We start from the raw sequence: 25,404 nt of genomic DNA on the forward strand, positions 1-25,404 counted from the left end.
TTATCTTAGACAGAAATTCATAAAAGTTTTTCTTTTTAATTCTAAGATTTGGAAATTTAATACAAGGCTCCTAACATATTTTTACAATAGCAGTTGCAAAATAAAAGGAATACATTGTCACAATTTTTATTTATAAGCATTTAAAGTTCAAATTTATACGAAATATGTCAAAATTGCGAAAATTTGCAAGTAATTTAGTGGTTGAAAAATCGTAAAAATTTTTTCTTTTATAACTAAGTTTTTAAAATTTGGTACAAGGTTCTCCATAAGTTTTTCTTTAAAAATAATATATCCTAGACTGACAAATCATCTCCGTTCAGAATCGTTTTTCGTATACAATGATATAATATCATTGGATTCAAATTTAATTCCATCCATTACAGTAACCCACTTGTAACCTACTGTACAGCAGAGCGACATCCACGACTTACCCGCCTTTTTTTATATTAATAACACTAAGTTTAAGTCATAAAATAAATTATTCCGATAAAATCGACGTCCTTTCGATTAAAAATCAATGAAGTAGTCGTATGGTAATATTTGAGATTATTTTTCTATTTATACATAATATTATTATGTACAAATATAATGCGTTTTTTGTCTCAATCGTTTTATCTGGTGTGATACCGCCGGGTAATTGCCGTTCAACCCACACCCCCCCTACCGCACAACCACAAAACCAGCCCTGAGGCCTGAGCTGTTATTAACTTGACATGTGCTGATGTGTGCGACGACATGCGGATGTATCGAAAACCGTGTCGATCGATCATGACCGCAGGGACGAGGTGACACTAAGTGCAGCAACCATCTGACGACAGATTTCCGTCACGTGAATTATACATAATATGGGGTGAAACGCATTACCGAAACGGGGAGGGGTTGCTCACCTGTTTTGCCCCCCGGTAAAACGTTCTACCGACAGTATAATAATAGCGTGATATAGTAGTTGGGAGAAAAAACATTTTAATTTACAAAATGTACGCCTAATCGACTTTAATAATTTTCTTTTGTTTTATCATATATTATGAAGATAAACTATGTTATGACTTCTATGAATTCTGGTTGGACGGTAAAAATAACGGAATTTTGTTTCGTAATAACGATGGACGGATTTATTTCAAATAATTAATACGCATCGCGATATTTTAAGCATTCCCCCCCCCCCACCATAATAGAACATTTATTCAAATTCTGATATTTTAAGTATACCTAAAGATCATGTTTTCAAAATTCTCATATTTGTTGTAACTATTATTTAAGGAGTATCTTGTGTCGATACAATTACTTCCATTTTTCAATAGCGACCTCCACCCCTTTTTACTGCGAATTATTTAGTGCAGTGGTTTTCAACCTTTTTATATCCACGTACCACATACACAGTTTGAAAATTTTACCTACCACTTACCAAATAATGATTATTTTTTTACTGTTTATCAAAAATGAATACTTTATTTTACATGTTCGTACATTTATTTTATTAGGAACTACAAAATTATGATAATATAAGTATTTAATGCATAAAAAGAACATTAAATATTAACGATTGTTATTAATATTATTATCAATATCAAATAAATCAAATAAAATATTTTATTGTGATAATGATCCTTTCCAATTTTTTGTATAAAGGGTAATTTTCTTAGCGTACCACTTACGACCTTTCCGCGTGTAGTACCACAAGTTGAGAAACACTGATTTAGTTTATGCTTTTCTTGAAAATGTGAATGTATCTAAATCGAAATTCTAATGAGTAGTTTCTAAGTTATTAAAATGTTCATACCCAGGATGATAAACCTCAAACATGCTTTTACAAAAATATAATTTAAACATAATACTATGTGTAGTATTTATTATATTTGGATCAATTTTACAAATTATTTATATTGAAATGATCTTTCAATTACTAACATTTTCATATCATCCAAGCATATTAAACACTTACTTCACTCGTTACCATTGACATATTAGTACACAAAGTAAAAAACTACATTGCTCGAATTGTAATTTAGATACATTTGATCAAACCAAAAATAACTGCCGAATAATTAAAAGTGAAAAAGGGGGCTCCTATTTGAAAAAAAGAAATTTATATTGTCACAGGACCATCGTTGTAATATTTTAAGTGGTACATATTATAAATCTGCAGTATTCGGTCTTAAAGTTTATTTTAAAATCCCAAAAATCATAATTTGAATGCATGCAATATCAAAAACCAAAAAAAACATAGGATATGAGCGTGTTTAAAAAAATCCCCTTGTATTATGGGAGCTTATTATATATCGTAGACCTTCCCCGATTTTTTATCTTCCTTCGTGGAACACTCTATAGTATTAATAATTGAAGGGTGCAAATGCAATACGTGGTATTGCCAATATTTCGAAAATCGAGTTAAACATCGATTCTTTTGGAAAAAAATGTGAGGAATTCGATTTTGCAGTCAGAATTAAATTATATCGATTACTTTTATGAATAAAATCGATTTTAGAACTGATGTTCAATGCATAATGTGATATTGCCACATTTAATGTCAATGCAAAACGTTGTATTACATATTCAATCATGTTAAAGTCAAAACGTATTATTGACCATGTTATTAGTATTGAAGCATACTTGATATCATTGCAAAACGTGGTATTGGCAATATTGAATTTTTCTTCAAAACGTGGTATTGCAGGAAATAATGCGTTTTGTATCAACAGAAATAGGAACAACTTTAAAACGTGATATTACCATTACCTTTTCAAAACCTGCAATACCACGTTTTGGTCTGACACGAAATTTTTAAAGCATTAAAAACAATGTTTACAATTTAGGTAGATTTATTTTGACACTGTCAATCGTTTAGTTTTTATTTTTTACATATAAATAAACTTATTCTGAATGTTTATAGTCGTCAGAAAATGTATTACCGTTTTTCTTGATTTGTGAACATTTTAGTTTTTGGCAATACCACCTTTTGCATTTCCACCCTTCAATTGTAGTAGTCGATTGGAAATCATCACGGTTTAAGTGAACATCTCTAAGCATAATGGAGTCGATACGATAAAGTACCAATTAAAATTGCAATCGACATATAGAGCTTATTATGACATTCTCGTAAATATATTTTATCATTTCTATTACGAAATAAATAATTTAAAACTGCGTTTAACATATTATTATTATTACACTACTTTGTACTATAATTATTATTTTAATGTACAGCACGTCATTTATGTACCCCGTTTGCCTATACCATACGCCGTGTTACACAGCAAAAATGAATAGAAAAAAAAACAAATAAACGCAACTACAACAGTCAATGCCTTTGTAAAATGTAAATAATTAAAATCTGATACCACGGAAAAATCTTTGTCAACACAAACGTTCCTATAGAATCCAGTTTCCCAGATAAAATAATAATATAAATAAAACAGTTGGAAATTACAAAGCTGGCGATAAAACGAGTATAATATTGATGATAATATTTCATAGAAAATAAAAAAATATGATAAAGACTATTGTATACCTATACTTAGAGAGTGGCCAACTGGGAATACAGCAGCCATGTTTTGTCCAAAAAATTACCGCGTTTTTTTAAATCTAAAAAGCATAAAATAGAAAATAATATGATATAACTAGTAGTCATTTTATAAAATGTAAAAGAAATATGGTGACTGCACACCAAAAAATTATTATATAATATGATATACCATAATGGGTATACTAACTAGATAGGTACATGACTAAATAAACCGGCATGATCGCTAGATTACTGCACACATATTTTATATTTCCCCAGACTTGGAAGAAAAACTAATATCGTGGAAAACTCATGGGAAAAAAATATTATTCCCACTACAATTATATAGGAATTTTACTGTTTCGGTCGAGTCTGGGGAAAATGCGGAGTGATAGGAAAAATTGGGTTTTTGGTGATCATACCTGTTTATTTAGTCATGGTTAGGTATACCTATAGATCTCAACTTATATAATACATACCCATAGTCTATAATCAAAATATGATTTCGGGTAATATATAATTATGCAACAAAACAATGTAAATAATAAATAATAATAGATAAGTTAATTTTAATTGTATTATATTAGTATTAAAATGTAATTGTCGTGTAAAAACCAATAGCGATAAATTGACGATTAATGTATTCAACATTGGTAAAATATAAACAAATTCGGACGGAAAATTGCGTCTCTTATCAATGATAACAGCCAGCCAATAAAAAATGTTCACTGAGCTGGCCACTCTCTTGTATATAAAGTCTCTCTAACTACGCTGTATTGTAGTTAATGTTTTTTTTTTGTGCTTTCAGAACGCCGGTGTACATCTGTTTTCGTTCTTCGTCCTCTTATTGGGATCAGCTGTATTGCTGGAAAACACCACGACGGGGTCTGGGATCGTGTCATCGATCAGGGAAAGTATGACGAACTTAATAATGCAATCGCAAAACGAGTACGCCACGAACACGCTGAACATGATCCAAGAATCTGTGAGTAAAAAAATAATTTCACCAGAAAAATGGTTCTACTTGGCGTGGCAGGATTACCCGACAAATTAAATAACTTTTGTTCTAATCGAATCGTTTTAATTTTTATTTCGTTAACAGACGTAAAGCTAAGCATGAAATGTTTTTTTTAAAATTTGATACTGAAAAATAAAACCTGATTTAATGTTTATTTTGAACATTTTAAACCAGCTGATTTCTAAATCTGGTTTTTAGAAATCATTCGATTGAAAAAAACATTGGCCCTGATGCAAGCAAGACCCATTCATTTGAAAATAAAAACATTTTTAAAAAATATTTAAATTTTAACAAAACGAAATTCTCATAAAATATTTACAAAAAATGTATACTTTTTGATTTCAAAATGTTTTACGACTGAATAATTTTTATTTGACAAAAATGAAATCACTAATAATTGTTTTTACGATCAACTTTTTTTAAAAAACTATAGGAACTTTATTTTAAATACATTTAAATCTACATATTGAATATATTTATATTATATACTAGTTTTCCCGCCAGCGTAGCCCGTGCCAAAGATTATTTTTTTTATAAATATAATTAAAACAAAAAAAAATCTATCTCGTCTTTCTACTAATAATTACAATAGTTATATAATGTGTAACCAATGTGTGACCACTGAGGCTGAGCTATACTCTTTAACTACGTATTGGGATAACACCATCCACGGATTAACGAATTTATTCCTACAACTTTTTCTTGAAAACGGTCCAGGAATTTTTGAGTCTGTTAACTTCGGATAAATCAACGCTGGTTAAAAATATTATATTGACCGAATATCAAAATTATACGTTCTAATCTCATGGAAAAAGGCCTTTCAGTTTTTTCCAAATTTTCCAATTTTCCGGTTCACTTTTCAAATTTTTCTTACCGTAAAAACTTCATTTTGCCTACTATGAACATTTTTATTTTTTAATGAACCAAAACGATTCATCCCTTCTCAGCTGATGATACAACGGATGCAACGGATAGCATTTTATTTGTATTTTATTGATTAGCTACATGCACATATTTCGTTAATATTATTAAGTCTCATAATTATTGTTTAAAATATATTATTTTTTTTTATAAATATATAATATCATGGTTAATGGACTATAATATGTCTACATCACAATGGATGTTATTTGACAACACGATATGACGAATTTCTGAATTTGTATTGATAATATATTTAATATGTACTGTTTTAAACTGACGTCATAATAATATTATCTCGCCATATAGATAATAAATATTATTCCATGCAACATTTTTTATGACAATAATATTAAAAAAAAAAACTAAAAAAATATTTTTAACTTTTATTAAAAAGGCAATAAAAGAAAAGTATATTATAAAATATAATATAATATCTTCAAAATCCCGAACAATGAACAATATACCGATATTAATATACCTGTCCCATATGAAAAATAATTATTTCCGTTGAACATCGTATGTATATTATGTTTTTTAACACAAAGGACTGCTAAGGTTTCCGGATGAAACTAACAATAAAGAAATGTATTTTATTTGTCTGCACTATGACCTAAATTCAAACGCAAATCATATGTACTTATTGTTGTAGTTAGCTGCACTGTTACCAGGGTTTTTTTTTTCACAAGACTGACATTGATTGAATACTCAAATATGTAAAAAAAATCATAAAATAATTCAACAATAAAAATTAAATAATAATAAATTGAAAATATAATTTTTATGAGAAATAAAACCAAAACAAATAAATAAACTCTACTCACTGATGTACACTAAATACTTCTTATTTTTACCACCGTAAATAAAAAAAATCATTTTGTCTGAACAAAAAAAAAACTATACAGGTATATAACACAAGTGGGTATTTTTTAATGCTGCCCTTTACATTTTATGCGCATTTCTCTTTATTAGTCGATAAAAAAAAATTTAATATAAAAATACTATCACAACAATAATAATAATAATACATATTTTGTATAGGTACCTATTATAATGTATTTTGTTCGTATTGTTCGTTAATACCTGTTCTTATGGTTTTGCGTATTTTTTTAATTAAAAACAATTTTACGTTATGGCGATTCATCAACGCATCAACGTATGTTACTAAATCAATTGTTGTTCTACCTTTATTTTTTATTGTTAAGCGAATATAATGCATTCTAATTGTTGATATAGGTATGTTTAAAAATTCAAATTATTTGCATCACCTCACATCATTGCACATAATATTTCAACTTGAGTTATATTGTCAACCTTTATAACAATATATAATATTAATACTTAGAACAGTTGTGAAATATAAATGAAAGGAATCATATTATGTTGTCACCAGACATAAAATCTTGTAAGTACTTTTTTGTAGTTGAGTACTGTCTGATATCAAAGTTCAATTTAATTTTTATGTCGAAGCTTTGACAAAAAAAAAAAAAAAAATGTCAAGTGAACAGTTAACTGTATTATATTATGCTACATTGTTACTATAATAGTCATTGAAGCCAATAATGTTTAGCTCAAAAACGACGAAGAAAGTAAGAAAAATTCAATTTTAAAAACGTTTCAAAAGTATTGATATTTCAATAAAAATATAAGCCCCCACCCATTCATTTATTTGGTTATTTATTTATTCGAATACAAACTTATTGCGTATTTAAGCATAAACTTACAGTTTATATTTTCAAATAATTCGATTGTTAAGCTTATTGATGCATCATGTGGCAATACAAACATATTTGTTACAACACCCATTTTTCTAAATAATTTGAAGCAGAAGACTTTTTTGAAAATGTCGTTGAATCGAAACGAAATTTGACGATAATAACTAATAAAACAATTCGCATAGGTTTGTATAAGATAATATTATGATTATAATGTGAAACTGACATTAATTAATACTAACCTATAAACATTTTATGAATTCAAAACATTTTCCGAACATAGGTATTAAATCCAATTTAAATTTTATATTTTGTAAAACAATTTTCAAATACAACTTTTATCCTCAGCACCAACATGTGAATTCGATCTTTTTATTAAGATGACGTAACACTGGCATTTATTTTGTTCCCCCCCCCCCCCTCTTATAATTGCGTAGCATTACACATTTTCAGATACGTTTGAACTCGTTAATTTAAAAACTACAGTAAATCGTCCTATTATCGAACTTGACGCTAAAAACATTATCAGATTTGTGGGTTTGTGGGTATTTTTTTTATCATAACAATGTCTAAAACTGGAGTGATTTATACCTCTTAAAAACATTGAAAGATAAGACTATTATCTAAGGCACCTCATAGATTGCTCATTATATTTTAATTTTAAAGCAGATTATGTATGAGTATTTTAAAATTATAAATTGTTTTTATATATCTATCTTGAAATACTCATAACCAGAATTAGCGTGTTTTTTCATTTTTGAAAAAAAAAAAATCAAAATAAACTGTATTATTTATTTAATTTTTTTTTTTTTTTTTTAAATAAATTGTATGAGCTGTTAGTAATTAAAAACAATGTTTTATACAGTATATATTTAAAATAACTTATTTTTAATTTAATATAATAAAATTTACTCATAATATTCCAACATGCCATAATGTATGATATTATGTTTCACAGTTTATTTATTACTTATTTTATATCTTAAAAGTATTTGAAATGTGTTTTAAATATTTTCTGAATTGATGTATTATGTGGATATTATAATTTTATGTAAATTACAATAAGTAAAAAAAATTTTAAATTTAATAATATAGTCAGTAAAATTAAAAAAAAAATTAAAATTAAAGATGGTAATAGATACAATTATTGAGCACTTAAACTTGTTTTCTAAAGGATATCTATTATTATTTATAATTAATAATAAATCAAAAAAAAAAAAAAACACAATGATCACTTGGATTGTACACTGTTTTATTCGTTTTAAACAATGAAAAAAATTCGTGTTTTGTAACAAGTTGTTCAAAACATTGTGTTTTAAACACAACGACCCTGTTCATAACTCGCTTTAAAATTATAATATAATAAAACGCCTATGAGATGCAGAAAAATGGATGAATGCTTGGCAAGTCGACTAGCTGCTCACACATATTATTATGCAGCTCATCGTAAGAGGCACCTATTTTGAGAGTGAGTAGGTATTATTAACGAGACCGAATCAGCACTGCGTATGACGATATTATAATGCACAGTAAACACAATTTCTTCAGGGTAGGTATACATTACAGTATTACACGCGCGTGAAAAGGAACAGCTAAGACAAATAGTTCGAGTAAACTTCCATCAACTCGATGTGAAGAGTTGTGTAATGAATCTGTTATCAGTTATGTAAACAATAAACATGATATAGAAAACGTCATGGGCACAATAAACAAGGGAGACTTTTGGCTTATCTAAGTAGTGCCTTCTGGTAGATATTTCGTATACAGGATAAAAAAAAAAGAATAAAAAATAAACACTATTGTTAAACCACTAGCTTCCTCGCTCCGCTCAGAATCTAAAAGAGAAAAACATGTAAAATTTTTAAGAAAAAAACATCCGAGTTTCAGCTGTCAACGCGCGTGCGTGTGGACAGTGGTACCGAAGTGTTTGAAATATGTTATGACACCGTACAATCAAGGGGCTCCCCATCATCTAATTTTTTTAATTTGACAATCAAATGCAATCATGTTATGTCATAGGTTATAAATTAGGTGATCGTCGCAGTTTGGAAGTGCGCGGCGTGTAGCATAGTGCCCAAGTCTTGCTCAGACTTAAATGTGGTTAGGTGGGGGCATCAATAGAAGGAATATAGTATATTTCATCGGTAGGTATAAAAACACTCTATGAGGGGTAGGTCACCTACAATTATTCAAGCAACACTGATTTTTTTTTCTGATTCAAGCCAACGGGCTTGTGCACAAAGTATGTTTGAAGAGCAGGTACCTACACGTTATTTTTTTTCTATATTTTACAAAATGTTCCTATATGAATTTATAGCTCGTATAAAATGGTTCAAATATTATATACATTTTTTTTAAAACAAAAACACGCGAGCCTTATCAGTCAACGCGAGTGCGTTGGGTTTAACATAATATGTTTTATTGTTGAAAACAACTACTTGAACTACTTCCCTACAACACTGATATTAACATTTTCGAAAACAATACTGATTTCACCCTGACGGTGTAAATGTAAATAACATTTTTCAATTAATTCCGTCGTCTTGGCTTATTATATCAGTGTACACTGGTTTGTAGCTAAGTGTAAGCAATAGTAGTTAAGTAAGCTAAGTAAATTCAGAAACATAGGTCCCAAGTATCACTCGGGCAACCCCTCAAAACATATGGGTGGATGGGTATTGACGGAAGGAAAACATTATATTTTATTGGTGGATAAAACGCAGTATTATTATAAAAATTTTAGTTTCAAAACCAATTTCAGAAAACGGTATAAACCGTTAAATAACCGAAACCGAAAAAAATTGAATACCGGTATTATAATCTAAAACCAAAACCAAAAATATAATATACAAAAAACGGTATTTTTTTTGAAAATCACCGATTTTGAACATTTTGGAAAGTTTACTTTAAAAAAAAGGGGATTTGAATGTGATCTCGAGATTCAAATAAATTAATAAACAACGAATGAACATAAATAGTCCTGGGCTTGAAACCAATTTTAGAAACCAGTAGGTATAAACCGTTTAAAATCAAAGCCGAAAAAAAAATTGTAAGCCGGTATACGAAATCGAAACCAAACCCGAAATTTCCTAGTACCGGTATTGAAAAATTGAAACCAAAATCGAAAAAAAATCAAAAACCAGTATGCAAAATCGAAACCGAAATTTTTTCAATCGGTTTCAAGCCCCGCCGAAGATAATCGTTTGAGCAACATACACATTTTGTTTTTCTGATACAATAGCCGCCGGGTACACAGATTTACACTGGCACGCAATAGCGTAATATTAATTGAAGAATAACTACGTTATTTTTGCTATTTCAAATAAACAATATGTTTATTTCGTGCGGTTCGTGTAAAACTGAGTTTTGGCCGTCAACGCGAGTCAACAACGCCCACGACCCCCCCGTACAACACTAATATTCCAATTTTCCAAAATAATACGTATTTCACCCCCACCGACCCGACCGTGTGGATGTGATAAAACGTTGAAATTAATTCCGTCGTCATTGGCGTCGCGCGCGTACCTATACTGCGCATACGCAAAATAATTACATCGCACACTATTTATCGTCATATTATATTGTTACAACGCACATAAACCCAAATACCTATGTATATAATGTATATTTATATATACCTACGCTTTATGTGCGCGTATATAATATTATAGTTGGGGCGCGTATGCGACACCGCCGCCGCGCCGCCGTGTTCGGTGAAATACGACGAGAGTGTAATTATTTTATTAATTATTTTCGATATAGAGCGCGAGCGAGCGCATTATAATAGTCATACATATAGTACCAGCCACTGCCATTATAGACGTTATTAGTTTTCAAATTTTCGCGGAAAATATTCAATTTTAATCCCGCCGAACGAACGGGGGAGCACGTGGCCCCGACGAGAGCACACCCGACGCGGATCCCCTCGTCCTCTCACCCCCCGACACTCTACGCCGCCAAAGTGTCGTGTATCAAAAACAATATCAAATGTGACGCAAACGAACCGAATTCGATGGTGGTTATTATTATGCCATACCTGCGATATGATGTGGGTAGGTCCCACTCGGTTTTAACGAAATCAAAACGTAATCCGATAAACGCGCCAGCCGAGTGATATGTATTTTTCATCGATAACGAACAACCAACTAGCAGCGGGGTAATTCCATTTTACGAACGACGTTATTAGTGCCTATATCATATTTTATGCACACGCAGCTCGAATTGTTGTACATATAGGTACCCGACGGAATTACGTTGTTATTATTTTGCGTCACACATTACCGGCCGTGGTAATAACATTATGTTCATATTATCGTAATACGACAGAAGGGATTAAAACGTATTTTAAACGTTGACTCGGTCACCATGATTAGGGATGGGGGAGGGGGTGGTTGCGCCTCTTTTGTTTAAACGGAACGGTTCACCGCCGAAATTCGTTAAAGTCTTCGATATCGGGCTAGCTGTCGTCGGATTAGGACGACCCAAAGTTTTAATCGTCTTCGTCGGGTTGGTCTGAGGTATAATCACAGAGGTACCTGGTCACGAGCTTTCCAATTAGCAGAGTGTTCGGGAGGTTTGAGCCGGAGTACCGTGGTATAACAGTTTTTATTATGATATACCTATTATTATCCCTGTGCAGTTGGGTACCCGAAGAATTGTCTCAATGCGTTTGTAAATGAATAGAAGTCGTTTAGAATATCTCTAAATTTTAGATGATGAGCGGCCGACAGCGATGGCGTGCATAATTATAATTGTACACAGGTTCTGAACAGGGCTTGAAACCGATATTTAATAAAGATTTTTAATGTCGGTAAGAACCGTTAAAAACCGAAATCGATACCAAAACCAAAAACAAAATCGAAAAAAATCAACACTGGTAATCAAAAACAAAATCGAAATCTGAAAATAATATTTATGTTTTCAAGCACTGGTTCTGAAAATTTTAAAAATCAGGTTTTGGTCCAATCTGAAAAATATTCTCTTCATTTAAAAAAAAAAAAAAAAAATGTATTAACAAAAATCATAGACTTGTCTATAGGGCGTGAGAGTTTTTCCTGTTAGACATGTTTCTCGTACTAAAAATGCACAGGCTCCGTGACCTTAACCCGAGAATAACAACGGTTATTGATCGATTTTCGAGTATCAAGTAAGAGCACCCAAAACCAAAATCCGAATAAACGATTACACTCGAAAATTTAAAAATCTTAAGACTTATAATATTAGGTGTGACGTTTATTATATCTTATCAAATACGTTATCAATTAATATCATAAACAACGATTAACGTCGCGTGTTTCTCTTTTACGCCCGGTTACCATAACAATAATATAATAATATAATATAGTATTATGGGTAGGTATACCACGACGACAGACTTACCGTTTTATTTTATTTTCCCCCATTCAGAAACGCGTTAGAGATAAAGCACAGCTTTTACGGACATCATAAACAGAACAAAGTCAAACAAACCAATTTCCGTTGTGTATTCGATACGCTCAGATCGTTTCGACGATACATATATTCCTAAAGTACAGCTGTTACAAAGCCGAATTGTTCAACCGGAAACGGTATCAAGTGTCGTCTTATTATACCACGATGACGTACAATCGCGATGCATCTTCGAAAATTCAGCCATTCGAGTCCGTGTAGTTCCCGTATATAATCGAAAATGTTCTAAACGTCCAGTAAATTGAAATTTTGTTTTCCTGTTCACTGAAAACGTTGTGAAAATACGGCGGAAAAAACAAACTGTATTACTTGGGCTAACCTATAGACACGGATTTCCTATCGTTTTACCCTGACTCGTCTCTCGTAAATTTATAAATAATAATATATAACTATTATAGCTGATTCCGTGCACTTCGTCGCCCGTTAAATGTACCAGGTCTATACGACCAAAACGTTGTGCGATTCGTAATTTATATTCGGTGTACGGTGTTCAAGACTTATCTACACTTTTCCGTTGCCCGGGAAAAAAATTCTGATTTTTCGACTCCTTTTGGATGTGACGCGCCGTGGGAGCAATGTCTTTTGAAGTGTAAAATATATTGTATTTCAATGAATATGGCCACTCGACCGGCGTTGTCCCTGAGATTCGCAACAGTATATTATCAGGTATAAGCAATATACCTGCGGTACACCGTGAAGTCTATACGTAAGTGTGCCACACAGCATAAAAATATTTCCTAGCTATGGTGAAACCATTTTCAGGAAAATAGTATAGTTGTCAAAATATTTTAAAGGTTGCGTAAATAATTAGGAAACATCAAAATGTATATTGACTGACTTGTACAATTTTATACCGGGTGACATATTGCCCCGTTTTTTTTCTAAAGAAGTTTTTGACTTACAAATATTTTTTTTGTTTACTAGTCTTCATAATCATATCAATCATTATTCATTACGTATTGTGTGTATCCAATGAAAATCAAAAAAAAAAATATTTTACTGCACTGGTTTTGTGTAAAAAACAAAAAGACCAAACGTGTTAAGTATGGAAAATTAAGAATGGATATGACATTCCAATACCAGACATATATACATGCTAGGTCTTTCAGTTATCATGAGGCGATTTGTTTACATCATTTTGACATGTGACAAATCATGATGAGCCGATGACGTCTAAAAATTATACAATAATAAGCTACGACGAGTCAGTTACCACTGTTATGGTAAAAAAAAAAACAAAAACCTATTTGCAATTTATAGCTTATACCTCAGATCACTATGATTATAATATGAAAACTGTATATCATTATAATCAGTGCTTGTTATGCGGTTTCAAGTACTTTTTAATTCCAACGATTGACAAACAACACGTCTCGTATTGTACCTACCACTGTCTGAATTATTAGGAGTACAATTTATAATTGTTGTCGAATGTATTGTACGTAACCACAATTCGATCCTTAGTATTTAAAACAATGAATATAGTTCAATGTGCGTTATTGCGTATCAGTTATCATCTAATTGTAGTGTGTAAACAAATCGCCTCGCTACTGATAAAAGACAGTCTACTTCGGGACCGCGCCATCCGCGGGTATGTCGTGTCCATTCTTTGTTATCTATGACTTTATGTGTATAATACGATGAAAGGTATGAAACCGATTGAAAAAATTTCGGTTTCGACTTTGTATTCCAGCTTTTAATCGTTTCGATGCTGATTTTAATTTGTCAACACCGGTACTTGGTTTCGATTTTGTATACGGGTTTCAAATTTTTTCCTGTTTTGGTTTTAAACTATAATACTAACCTAGAGCCCCAATTAGTCCGGATTAATGAGGTTCTACTGTACTGGTTTCGTTTTAAATTCTGTTTTCGGTTTTGGTTTATAAACGGTTTATACTGGTTTTTATAATCGGTTTCAAGCCCTGGACTACTTACGTTAATTCTTAGTTTATTAATTTATTAAAACCGCGGATCACATTCAAATCGCCTGTTGTGTAAATTAAACTTTCCAAAATGTTACCAGTGATTTTCAAAAAAATATCATTTTTTAAATATTATATTTCTGGTTTCGGTTTTGAAATTTAATACCGGTTTCCAATTTTTGTCGGTTTCGGTTTTAGATTATAATACCGGGATCAAATGTTGTTCGTTTTTGGTTTTTTTTTCGGTTTCGGTTTTTTTAATAGTTTATTTCTTACTATATTTCTGAAATTCAAGCCCGGCTATTATGTTTACAGTTTTTGTTTATCGGTGTCGTTACACATCCGTTACAATTCGTTTTAAAACTGACCTTACTAAAAAAAAAAAAAAATAAAACGTTCACTGACAAATCTATAACACTATTTGCGTATGTGCCTTAAAGTAGGCATCTACCTGAAATATGCGTTTAAAGAGTAAACACCGCAAACGTGGAACTTTGTTCTACGATATTATATTTTATTGTGTTTGACGTCGACAATGACGGTAATATTGTTACATACCTACCGTTGGTAAATACCGATATTAAATCCATTTGTTTGTTGCCGGTTTTTTAATTAAACGTACGCGTGTTGCATTGTCACGAGTCGAGCGCGTACATATTTTTGTATGATATTTTGATAAAATATTTATCATAATATTAATTAAAACTATTTTCAATTGCTGTACGTAGATTTTACGCAGTATAATGAAACGCAGCTTCAGCGTGTAGTTATATCCACTACGAGATGCTGAATATTTCATCAGCTACCTACCTGAATTATGACATTCCGACGAAATTATTTCATATTATTTTTTTTTTTTCATACCTACTTATTATTATAAAAGGTATTTTGTAACGACTTCTGTAGAACACTAAAGCTCAATAAAAGCGAGATATTATAAAATCGAAATACATCATAAAAAACAAAATCACAATTAATTAATTTACGACCTACAAAATAATCAGATGATATTTAAAAGTCTTCCGCGATTTTTCAATCGTGCTTGAGAATATACATAAACACTAATCACTCTAATCCGGATTTCTGGACATAGCGACATCGAAGCGAACGAGAAGGCAGGTCCAGATTGCCAAGAAAAAGGAAATTCAAGTTTGATAATCCATATCAAATATCTATTCTCAACGACTAGTTGGCATATTTTTAAGCCATCGAAACGATCATTTTCTAATAAGATAATTTACTTAATAATGTGTTCAACAAATTTTTATCTATGATCAAAGTTCACTCAAAGATGTGTAATACAATTAATACTTTCCACAGACGTAAACATATGCAACGATGATTTAAATTTGAACAATTAAAAGAGTGTATACGGTGAGAATAATCTATGATTTGAACAATAACTCTTTATGCTAAAAACCATATACCGACTTGGGTTTGACTGGCCTAAAAAGAGTATGACACACTCAACTGTCATATAATATTGCGCACACAAGTCTTACACTCTTACGTGATATTATCTTGAATCGAAAATAATATCATTATAAAATACCGACGATCACTCTCGAAATTAAAACTTTTTCACGTTTTCACGACAACGCGTAAACAACAAGACCGAAAGTTATGTGTACTACCGAAATGTTGTTACCCCAGAGGAGTCACATTAAATTGGATAATGGGATAGCACTGCGGTGTAATACTTTATGGAAGAATTGCCATTTATAACCGTAACATATTAATATCTGTTTGCTACCAGTTCCAAAGAGCGAATGACGACAAAATTCTGGTAAAATAATATATTATCAGGAACGAACAATAAAGAATGGATTCAGCTATTCTTCAGGAGTATAAAAATAAAAAATAAAATAAATGAAAAGAAAAGAGAAAAATGCTTTAAAAAAAAAAAAAAAGTCTTTGTAAATCACTACAGTTCTCGAGCATCCGGGAAATTCAGGAAAAATGAATGCACAATAATAATAATAATATATAATAAAAATAAAATCGTGTATATTACACAATACACTTTGCTGCTATCATAGTCCATAACTGAATTCAGTAGATATATATTAATACATTATTATGTTGGAATTTGCTGTAAAAATGAAAAAAAAAAATGAAATCCTGTTTTAAAAAATGTACCTAGTATATACATCAACTAGGTACTGTTTTTTATGTATTTTGTAACATCAATGATTTCCACGTATAAATAATATCTGAATGGAGTTAAAAATGTCATTGTATGCTGTTATTCAAATAATTCAAAAATGACAACCATAAAAAATATGCTAGAAAATATAATTTTAGATTCTGAGCGGAGCGAGGAAGCTATTGTTTTTACAATGGTCTTTATTTATTTATTTTTTTTTTATATCCTGTATAAAAAATGTCTTCCAGAAGGAGTGTTTTGATTTAAAAATATAGTAGATACCTTATCTTTTAGAAAATTGGATCAGGGTGGTACTTTAGAGAGGTCATTTTCCGATTTTCTCAATAGTTATTTAATGCCACGGGAAAAACCACCGGAGAATTACGAAAAAACGCTAAATTTGGGTTTTTAATTTCTAACGCTTTGGTTATCACTATAGAAACGAATAAATTATAATATTTTAATATTAATTCAACTTACATGATAAAATAAATAATAACAAATATAAAATATCCAGACTGACAAACCGTCTCCGCTCAGAATCGTTTTTCTTATACAATGATGTGATATCATTGAATTCAAGTCTAATACAACCATTATACAATGATCCACTTGTAATCTACTGTACAGCAGAGCGACATCCACTACCTGCTTTTTTTTTTATGACGTTGAGATGAATCTAAAATGTTAACTATTGCGTTAAGTTACTTGATCGAATGAATTATGAAAAAACAAAATATATTTCCCAAAGTCAATGTACTTTATGAGAAAACGGTGACCTTCAAAATAGTCACCCTGTGTAAGTCTATAACGCAATTCATGAGTATAATAATATTTACACTAAATATTGGTAATTTTAATTATTGCGGATGACGATAATCGCATTATTTGGAATAAACAGAAAAAAATCAAAACGTGATGACCACTCTAAAACATACCAATTTTTTTGAAAAACATTTCGGAATTCGTATTGTGTGTCGATTGTAGTCACATAGTGCGTTGAAATTCAAGACATTTACAAACAACGTATTGCAATACAACCATAAAAAATATTCTAGAAAATATCATTTTTTCCATTAAAAAATTATGTTCTATTTACGAGTCATAATTATAATAAAATATTAACCAATGGGTTAAGTTAAAAAAATTATGAAAAACAAATAATGTTGGCCTATAAAATAATCGCTTCCTGTATACGTCTGCAACGCAATGCACGAGTACAATTTACACTAAATATTGGTAATTTGAACGGCGGACGACAATAATCAATTTGTTTTGAATAAATAGAAAAAATCAAAATGTAATGACCACTTTAAGACATGCCAAATGTTTTGAAAACTATTTCGGGATTCGTATGGTGCGTCGCTTGTAGCTGCACAGTGCGTTGGAATTCAAGACATTTGCAAATATTGATATAAGTATTGTAAATTTACAGGGAAGTGTTGACGGGTGGTTATCATATCCACCCTCTTTGGTTTGTTTTTTTGGTATAAAATGTACGATAGAGCGATGGATTTACCGCTATACAACGCGAATATTCTGAGAAAAGTCGACAACTCATATCCCCTAACCATAAAAAAAAAAAAAAACCGGGTACGCCACTGTAAAAGTATAATAATTAGTAAAATAGTTAGATGGTCGATGGAGTGCATTATAATATTATTTTTTAATTGCTCCATCACACGTGGTACCACTCGAACGTTTCCGTTTGAAATTCGTCGGAGTATTTACATTTTGTGAATAATATTTATTTTGACTTCGATTTGATTTTGCCCTCCGACCGCAAGATACACCCACTGCAATTGTACACGTGTTGGCACTTTTCAAACTAAATACTTTTACCACGTGCCGAACGTGGCCAGTCAAAGGTCAAATTAAAGTCAAATTTAACAATTTATTTGAAAACGCTTTTTTTGCCTTTAAAATAATTGCACGGTACACGCATCTTAATATGCTCGATACGATTTACGTTAAATCAGTAATATTTATATTAAACTCGATAAGAATTGATGACATTTTGAGATGATAGTCACATACGAGGATTTATTTATTGGTGTTGTCTCCTGAGATAGTAAATATATTATCATAAATCTGTTTTTTTTTTTTTTTATAAGACTCACAGAGACAAGAACTGCACATATTTTATTTTTAAATTTGATTATATTTTTTAGTAAATAAGTAAAAAACAATAGGTTTTTTTAAATTTTATCTTTGAAACTATTGAAGATGACCATTGGAAATATTTCAAATAAATTAATTTCATGGCATTTGACAACCCTAGGTGCAAGCATGCATAAAATCGAATTTTCGCACACTACTTGATATGCCTACTTGATATGCTGTCGCACATTGTGCGTACCCGGGAGGCTGAGTTTTATACACAACAATTTTTTTAATTTGTTTCTTTTTACGGGAAACATAGAGGTTGGAGTCAGCTATATAGAATATGCATAACGATGTGTTAGACTCTAACTTTTCAAGACTTCTAACTCGCTGTTAGAGTATCGATGGCGTCTGTTTTATTATTTAACTAAACGAAACGTGCCACTTGAATTTTCGAGTCTTATCAGAGTATTTATATTTTTTTAATATTTATTTTGGTTTTATTTTTCCGTCTGACCTTACGATCAGATGCAGTATACGTGTAGGCCAAGGGTTAAAGTGGAGGGGAGCAGGAGAACTCAGTCCCCCTACCTCTGACAATGGTTAAAAAGCGTCTCCTTTAACAAATTAGGATTTTATACATTAGACATTATACATAAAATTATATATGGAACGCTTAAAACTATATGGAAACATTAGTCCCTTCTGGAATTTTTTCCCACTTTAACCCCCGGTGTAGGCACTATTCAAACCGAATACTTTTACCGCGTGCTTAACGTGGCCGTCTCTTCCAGTCAAAGCTCGTTATAGTCAAAGTCAATACTTTATGAGAAAATACGTCTTCTTTACCTATAAAGATATCGCCCTCTACCAATATATACCTTTTATACTCGATGGGTCATTACAATATCTACACTAAATTTGGTAATTTCAGCTACACGTGGATCATCGTATTATTTTAAACGGAGAAAAAAGTCAAGATATTTTGTCGACCACTCCAAAGTGTAGAAAATCGATACGAATTCGTGACATTATAGATAGTGAAGCGTACAATTAATGTATAAGCGACGTGTCGGAGAATCGATAGCGTACATTATATTTTTTAATCACACCACACGTGGTATGTGCGACTATAATGTTTGTGTTTAAAATTCATCTGAGAATTTATTTTAGATTCTGACCGGAGTGAGGGATAGTCTAGTGGTTTTACAAAGGTGTTTATTTTTTTTTTTTATCCTGTTTAAAAATGTCTACCGGGGGAGTGCTTTGATTTCAAAAATTTATAGTATTTTACCTTTTAGCAAATTTGATCAAGGTGTACTTTAAAGAGGTCATTTTTCGATTTTTCTCAATAATTATTTAATGCCACGGGAAAAAAACTACTAAAAATGGGATTTTTATTTCTAACGCTTTGTTTATCACCATAAAAACGAATAAAAAATAATTTAAATAAAATAAAATAATAAAAAACGTTTTTAGTTATTTTGTTGTAATTAATTATAGTATTAATTCAACTACTTACAAACTATAGATAATAAATAATAATAATAAAAAATATCCAGACTGACAAACCGAGTCCACTCAGAATCGTTTTTCGTATACAATGATATTATATCATTGAGTTGAAACTTAATACAATCCATTATACTTGACTCACTTGTAGCCTACTGTACAGCAGAGTCACATCCACTTATTCGCTTTTTTTTATTATATATTCATTTAGGTTTTATTTTAATATCTGAGATAAACGGGCGATTAGAATCACCGTATTATTTTAAGCGGAGAAAAAATCAAAATATTTTGTTGACCACTCTGAACTTAGTCTGAAGCATAGGAAATCGATACGAAATCGTTCCATTTACAGATACGTACAATTTACAAGGCTTGACAAGTTTATGATTTTTTTTAACTCAGTTAAGTTAAAAATGAATGCACAATTTTTGTTAACTTTTTATTAAGTTAAAAAAAAGTTAATTTGTCTATAAAACGCTAGCGTACTTCATTTTTTTTCCAACCTAAAACTAAATAATAGTCTATAGTGTTTATATGTATAATTTATACAGTGTTTCCATATAAATTAGATTCGAATGATATAAATTACTAACTTTAAAAAATGCATGGTTAATATTTTGTGACATGAAAACAAAATAGGCCCAAATAGTGAAATTTAATTAAATTATAAATAAATAAATCAACTTAACTTCCTGCTTAAAATGAAAAATGAATTCGTTAATTTCACGTTACTTAAAAAATAAATTTAGTAAGTTAACAGTTAAGTTAATGAAAAGCCAAAAGTAACTAGTTAAGTTAAGAATTTAAAATAAATTAACATTAATTTTTTAACTCGTTAATGCCCAGCCTTGACAATTTATGTATAACGACGTGTCGGTGATTCGATGGCGTACAATATATTTTTTAATTACAACACACGTATACAAGCTGCTACGTTTTAGTTTGGTTGGAGTTATTTCAGACATTTGTTTTCGTCGTCCGACTTCGTGATACATCCGCTGTTGCTGCTGCTGCGTAAGGCACTATATCCACACTAAAACGTGCTCTGGCCGACTCTTCCAGCCAAAGGTCGTACGAAAAAAATAAACGAAAAAATAAATAAAAAAGCGTTAAGCATCGAAAACAAACAATATACGCACACCTATACTGTGAAAAGCCACTTTAAAATCCTTCTACAAACAACCGTTCGCCAGGTTCAGGTCGACGCCCGTACGGCGCCCCTTTCGTCCCGCGGATTACCACTAACCCGGTACGCCGTAACGTGCACGTACCGCGCACGAACGTTTTGTCGGCAGACGAAAACTATAAGTACAAAACGTGCGTGTGGGGGCTTACGTGGTTTTGTTTATTTTCGTCAGAGTAAAAATATGATAATGATTGGTACATCGTTGCGAAATTCGATTTCGCGTGTGAACTTCCGCAGACAGACAGGCGTCATCGTCGCAGACATCTCGTTGCGACCGTCGCGGTTGACACAATAGGACAACAATGCGTTATTATTATTATTATTATTATTGTTATCATCATATGTGTGCACATATTGTTTAGGTTCGCCTCTTGATACGAACTTGAACTCATGTGTTCGGCGACAGCTCAAACTATTACGACGGATTCGACCACCGCCTCCTGTTCGTAAAAAAATATTTTAATCCATCATTCTCTGACGGCCGGGGAACAGTCATCTCTGCTCATACCTAGGTAGTCGACCATCAGTAAACAGACATTTCCCTCCCGATAACAACTGTCCTAAATTTTAATCTGGACCAAATCGCACTCATTCAGCGTAATCTTATCAAAATCGGCTCAGTAGTATTGGTGTGCGTTGCACGTAAACTCATTGTATGCGTGATTTGTATATTATAATACATAGATTATAATATTATTATAAATGATTTAAAATTAAAACATTTTCTGTCTTCACAAATTGGAGAGCCGCCAAAACGTTGTCAATAAGCGAAGGATCCGCGTAAAGAAAATGTTGGAATAACTCTGGTGTAGTGTATTGTGCATTAAAAGTTGGTCAATTTGTAGGTTGTTTGTAGGGGGAGGAACGGTTGGTCGAAACACGTCCGTACGCGTGGCAAGGGTTTGTTGCTGAAAATCGCAGGTGGTCACCCATCTGGAAGCAAGCAATACAGGCCGATACGTACACTCAAAGTGTTTCCGCAGTTGAGTGTACGGACCGTACCACATCAAGCCATCAATTCATAATTATTTTTCTCCTCTACATAATATATTATATTATTTTATTTTAAATTCGACTAATATAATGACTGTCTAATGATAAAAATAACTACCTATTACATTTTAAGCGCATTATATTATAAAATAATTACGCACGGAATCGCGTTTATCTTGTTCATTATTTTACCGAGAAACACGAAATCTAGGCAGTAAAATGGTATCGTGCCAACTAATTATAATATATTATTTATCTTTACAATTTGCTTATTACGAGCAGTAAATGCGAACGAAATATAAACAAAGTCCTAACGATGTAATATGTCTGTGCAAAACGCTCCCAACGCTGTGGCCGCCATATTATAGCTGCTAACGTGACCAGTGGTCGACTATCGGTGGTTTGATTTTTATTGTTTGTTTACAACTACTTTTGAAGTTGCCAAACAGACCTATACAAACATCGAGTCGATCCCCTCGTATACAATGGATTTTCACAAGAAATCTATTTTTTTTCTGACACCCTCGACACGCTGACTTATAACTACCTAACCGTTTCCTAACCTATAACATTATTAACACGCATTGCGTTTAATTGCATAAATTATGTTCAAGTGGTTAGATAGTTGCAAATATTAATTGACCGTCAACTACTTGCAGCAGCGGCTATAATGCATTTTACGACGTAAAGTAGAAAGCCAAATTCGTATGAGTAGTACCGTTTTGTCGGGGCTTAAAAATATATCAAAGATTACAGATATAAATGTTTAGTTATTATTGTTCAATTGTACACAATAGGCAGCCAATAGGTAACGTGACCTCCAACCACCGGTGGTCGACTTTCAACTGTTTGATTTTTATTGTTTGTTTACAACTATACTTTTGAAGTTGCAAGCAAACCCATGAAAATATCGATTTGATCCATTTAGGTATTATAGGTATAGGATTTTCAGAAGGAAATCTTTTTTTTATCCCATGCCTACCCTTCATACAGTGAGTTAACTGTATATTTAACATCATGATTGTACTGTGTTTAAATGCTTTAATTATGTTCAAATGGTAAGAGTATTAAAGTGTCTGGACTAAACATAAATGCCCTAAACCTAACCTACAGCCGTATATAAATGCATTTTACGACGAAAAGTAAAAATCTAAATTCGTAAGTCGTACTGTTTGGTTGAGGTTTAAAAAGAGCTTAATGCAAACATGAATGTTCAGTTATTATTGTTCAATTGTACACAATGGGCAGCCAATAGCTAACGTGACCTCCACTCGCCGATAGTCGAATCAACGGTTCGATTTTCACTGTTTGTTTACAACTGTACTTTAGAAGTTGCAAACAATCCCATGAAAATATCGATTTGATCCATTTGGGTATTATAGGTATAGGTTTTTCAGAAGGAAATCTTTTTTTATCCCATGCCTACCCTTCATACACTGAGTTAACTGTATATTTAATATCATGATTCTACTGCGCTTAAATGCTTTAATTATGTTCAAATGGTCAAAGTATTAAAGTGTCTGAACAAGACATAAATGCCCTAAACCTAACCTGCAGCTAGGTAATGCGTATTACGTTGAAAGTAGAATTACACATTTGTAAGTCGTATTGTTTTGAGGTTCAAATAGAGCTCAAAGATTACAAATATGAATGTTCAGTTATTATTGTTCGATTGTACACAATAATAGGCTAACGTGACTTTCACTAACCGGTGGTCGACTTTCAACGGTTTGAGTATTATTGTTTGCTTACAACTACTTTTGAACACTATGAAAATATAAATTTGTTCCACCTAGGTATTATAGGTATAGGGTTTTCAGAAGAAAATTTTTTTTTATCATAAACCCTCGACACTCTGAGTTGTTACTTACTTATGTACCAATGTATTGTGTTTAATTGCTTAAATATTTTCCAAATGGTTAGATCATTACCGTTTTTAGACCATCAATACTTCGTATCTGTGATTAAAATAATGAATTTTACCACGAACACTCGAAAGACAAAATCTTAAGTCATATAGCTATGTTGACGTCCAAAAATGATCTTCACGATAGTGCAAATATGAATATTTAATACTTATTACCGTTTAACTTCCAACAATAGGTCCATGATATTCTGAACATTTACTGCGGTACAGTGTATTGTACGAACAATAAGCCCGCGATTACTTTGTTATAATTGGCACACGCAATAATTCGTTCTAAAAACAGGGTAAATAAAACAATTGACAAGTCGCGAACGAGCCTATAAAGCAGCTTTTCCATCGTCATGTGTTGACCTAATTTATTATAATACTATCCAAGGCTGGGAAAATTAATGATTTTTTTTTTAACTCAGTTAAGCTAATATGCATCAATAATAAAAGGTTAAAAGTTAAAAGATAATTTAACTATAGGTTAACTCAGTTAAGTATTATAAGTCAATACACAATTTTTGTTAACTTTTCAAAGTTAAAAAAAAAATTTAATTGGTTTATACAACACTAGCGTATTTAATTTTTTTCCAATCCAAAACTGAATCATAGAGTATAGTGTTTATGCTTAATACAGTATTTCCATATAAGTTAGATTCGAATGATATCAATTTCTAACTTTAAACAATTCATGGTTAATATTTTTTGACATGAAAACAAAATAGACCCAAATAGTGAAATATAATTAAATTATAAACAAAATAAATCAACTTAATCTTACTTCTTAAGACGAAAAACTAATTGGTTAATTTCACGTTAATTAAAAAAGAAATTTATTTAGTCAAAAGTTAAGTTAATGAAAAGCCAAAAGAAACTAGTAACGTTAAAAAATTAAAATTAAATTAACTTTTCAACTTAACTTTCACTTTTTAACTCGTCAATACCCATCCTTGATGGTATCGTTCTCATACGTCATGACATCATACGCACTGTCCATCGGGTACACAGCTGCATCGATGACTCTAT

At 31.4% G+C, this 25,404-nt stretch overlaps 1 protein-coding gene across 1 annotated transcript in view; it reads left to right on the top strand.

Moving 5' to 3' along the window:
- Positions 1 to 25,404, top strand: part of LOC100163944 (tetraspanin-2A) — a 324,826-nt gene that overhangs the window by 262,048 nt on the left and 37,374 nt on the right. The window contains exon 3 of the mRNA XM_029490321.1: positions 4,311 to 4,487. Within this exon, the coding sequence (XP_029346181.1) occupies positions 4,311 to 4,487 (177 nt within the window). The remainder of the gene's footprint in view (positions 1 to 4,310; positions 4,488 to 25,404) is intronic.

The sequence above is a fragment of the Acyrthosiphon pisum genome, chromosome A2 (assembly GCF_005508785.2).
Source record: "Acyrthosiphon pisum isolate AL4f chromosome A2, pea_aphid_22Mar2018_4r6ur, whole genome shotgun sequence".
NCBI lineage: Eukaryota > Metazoa > Arthropoda > Insecta > Hemiptera > Aphididae > Acyrthosiphon > Acyrthosiphon pisum.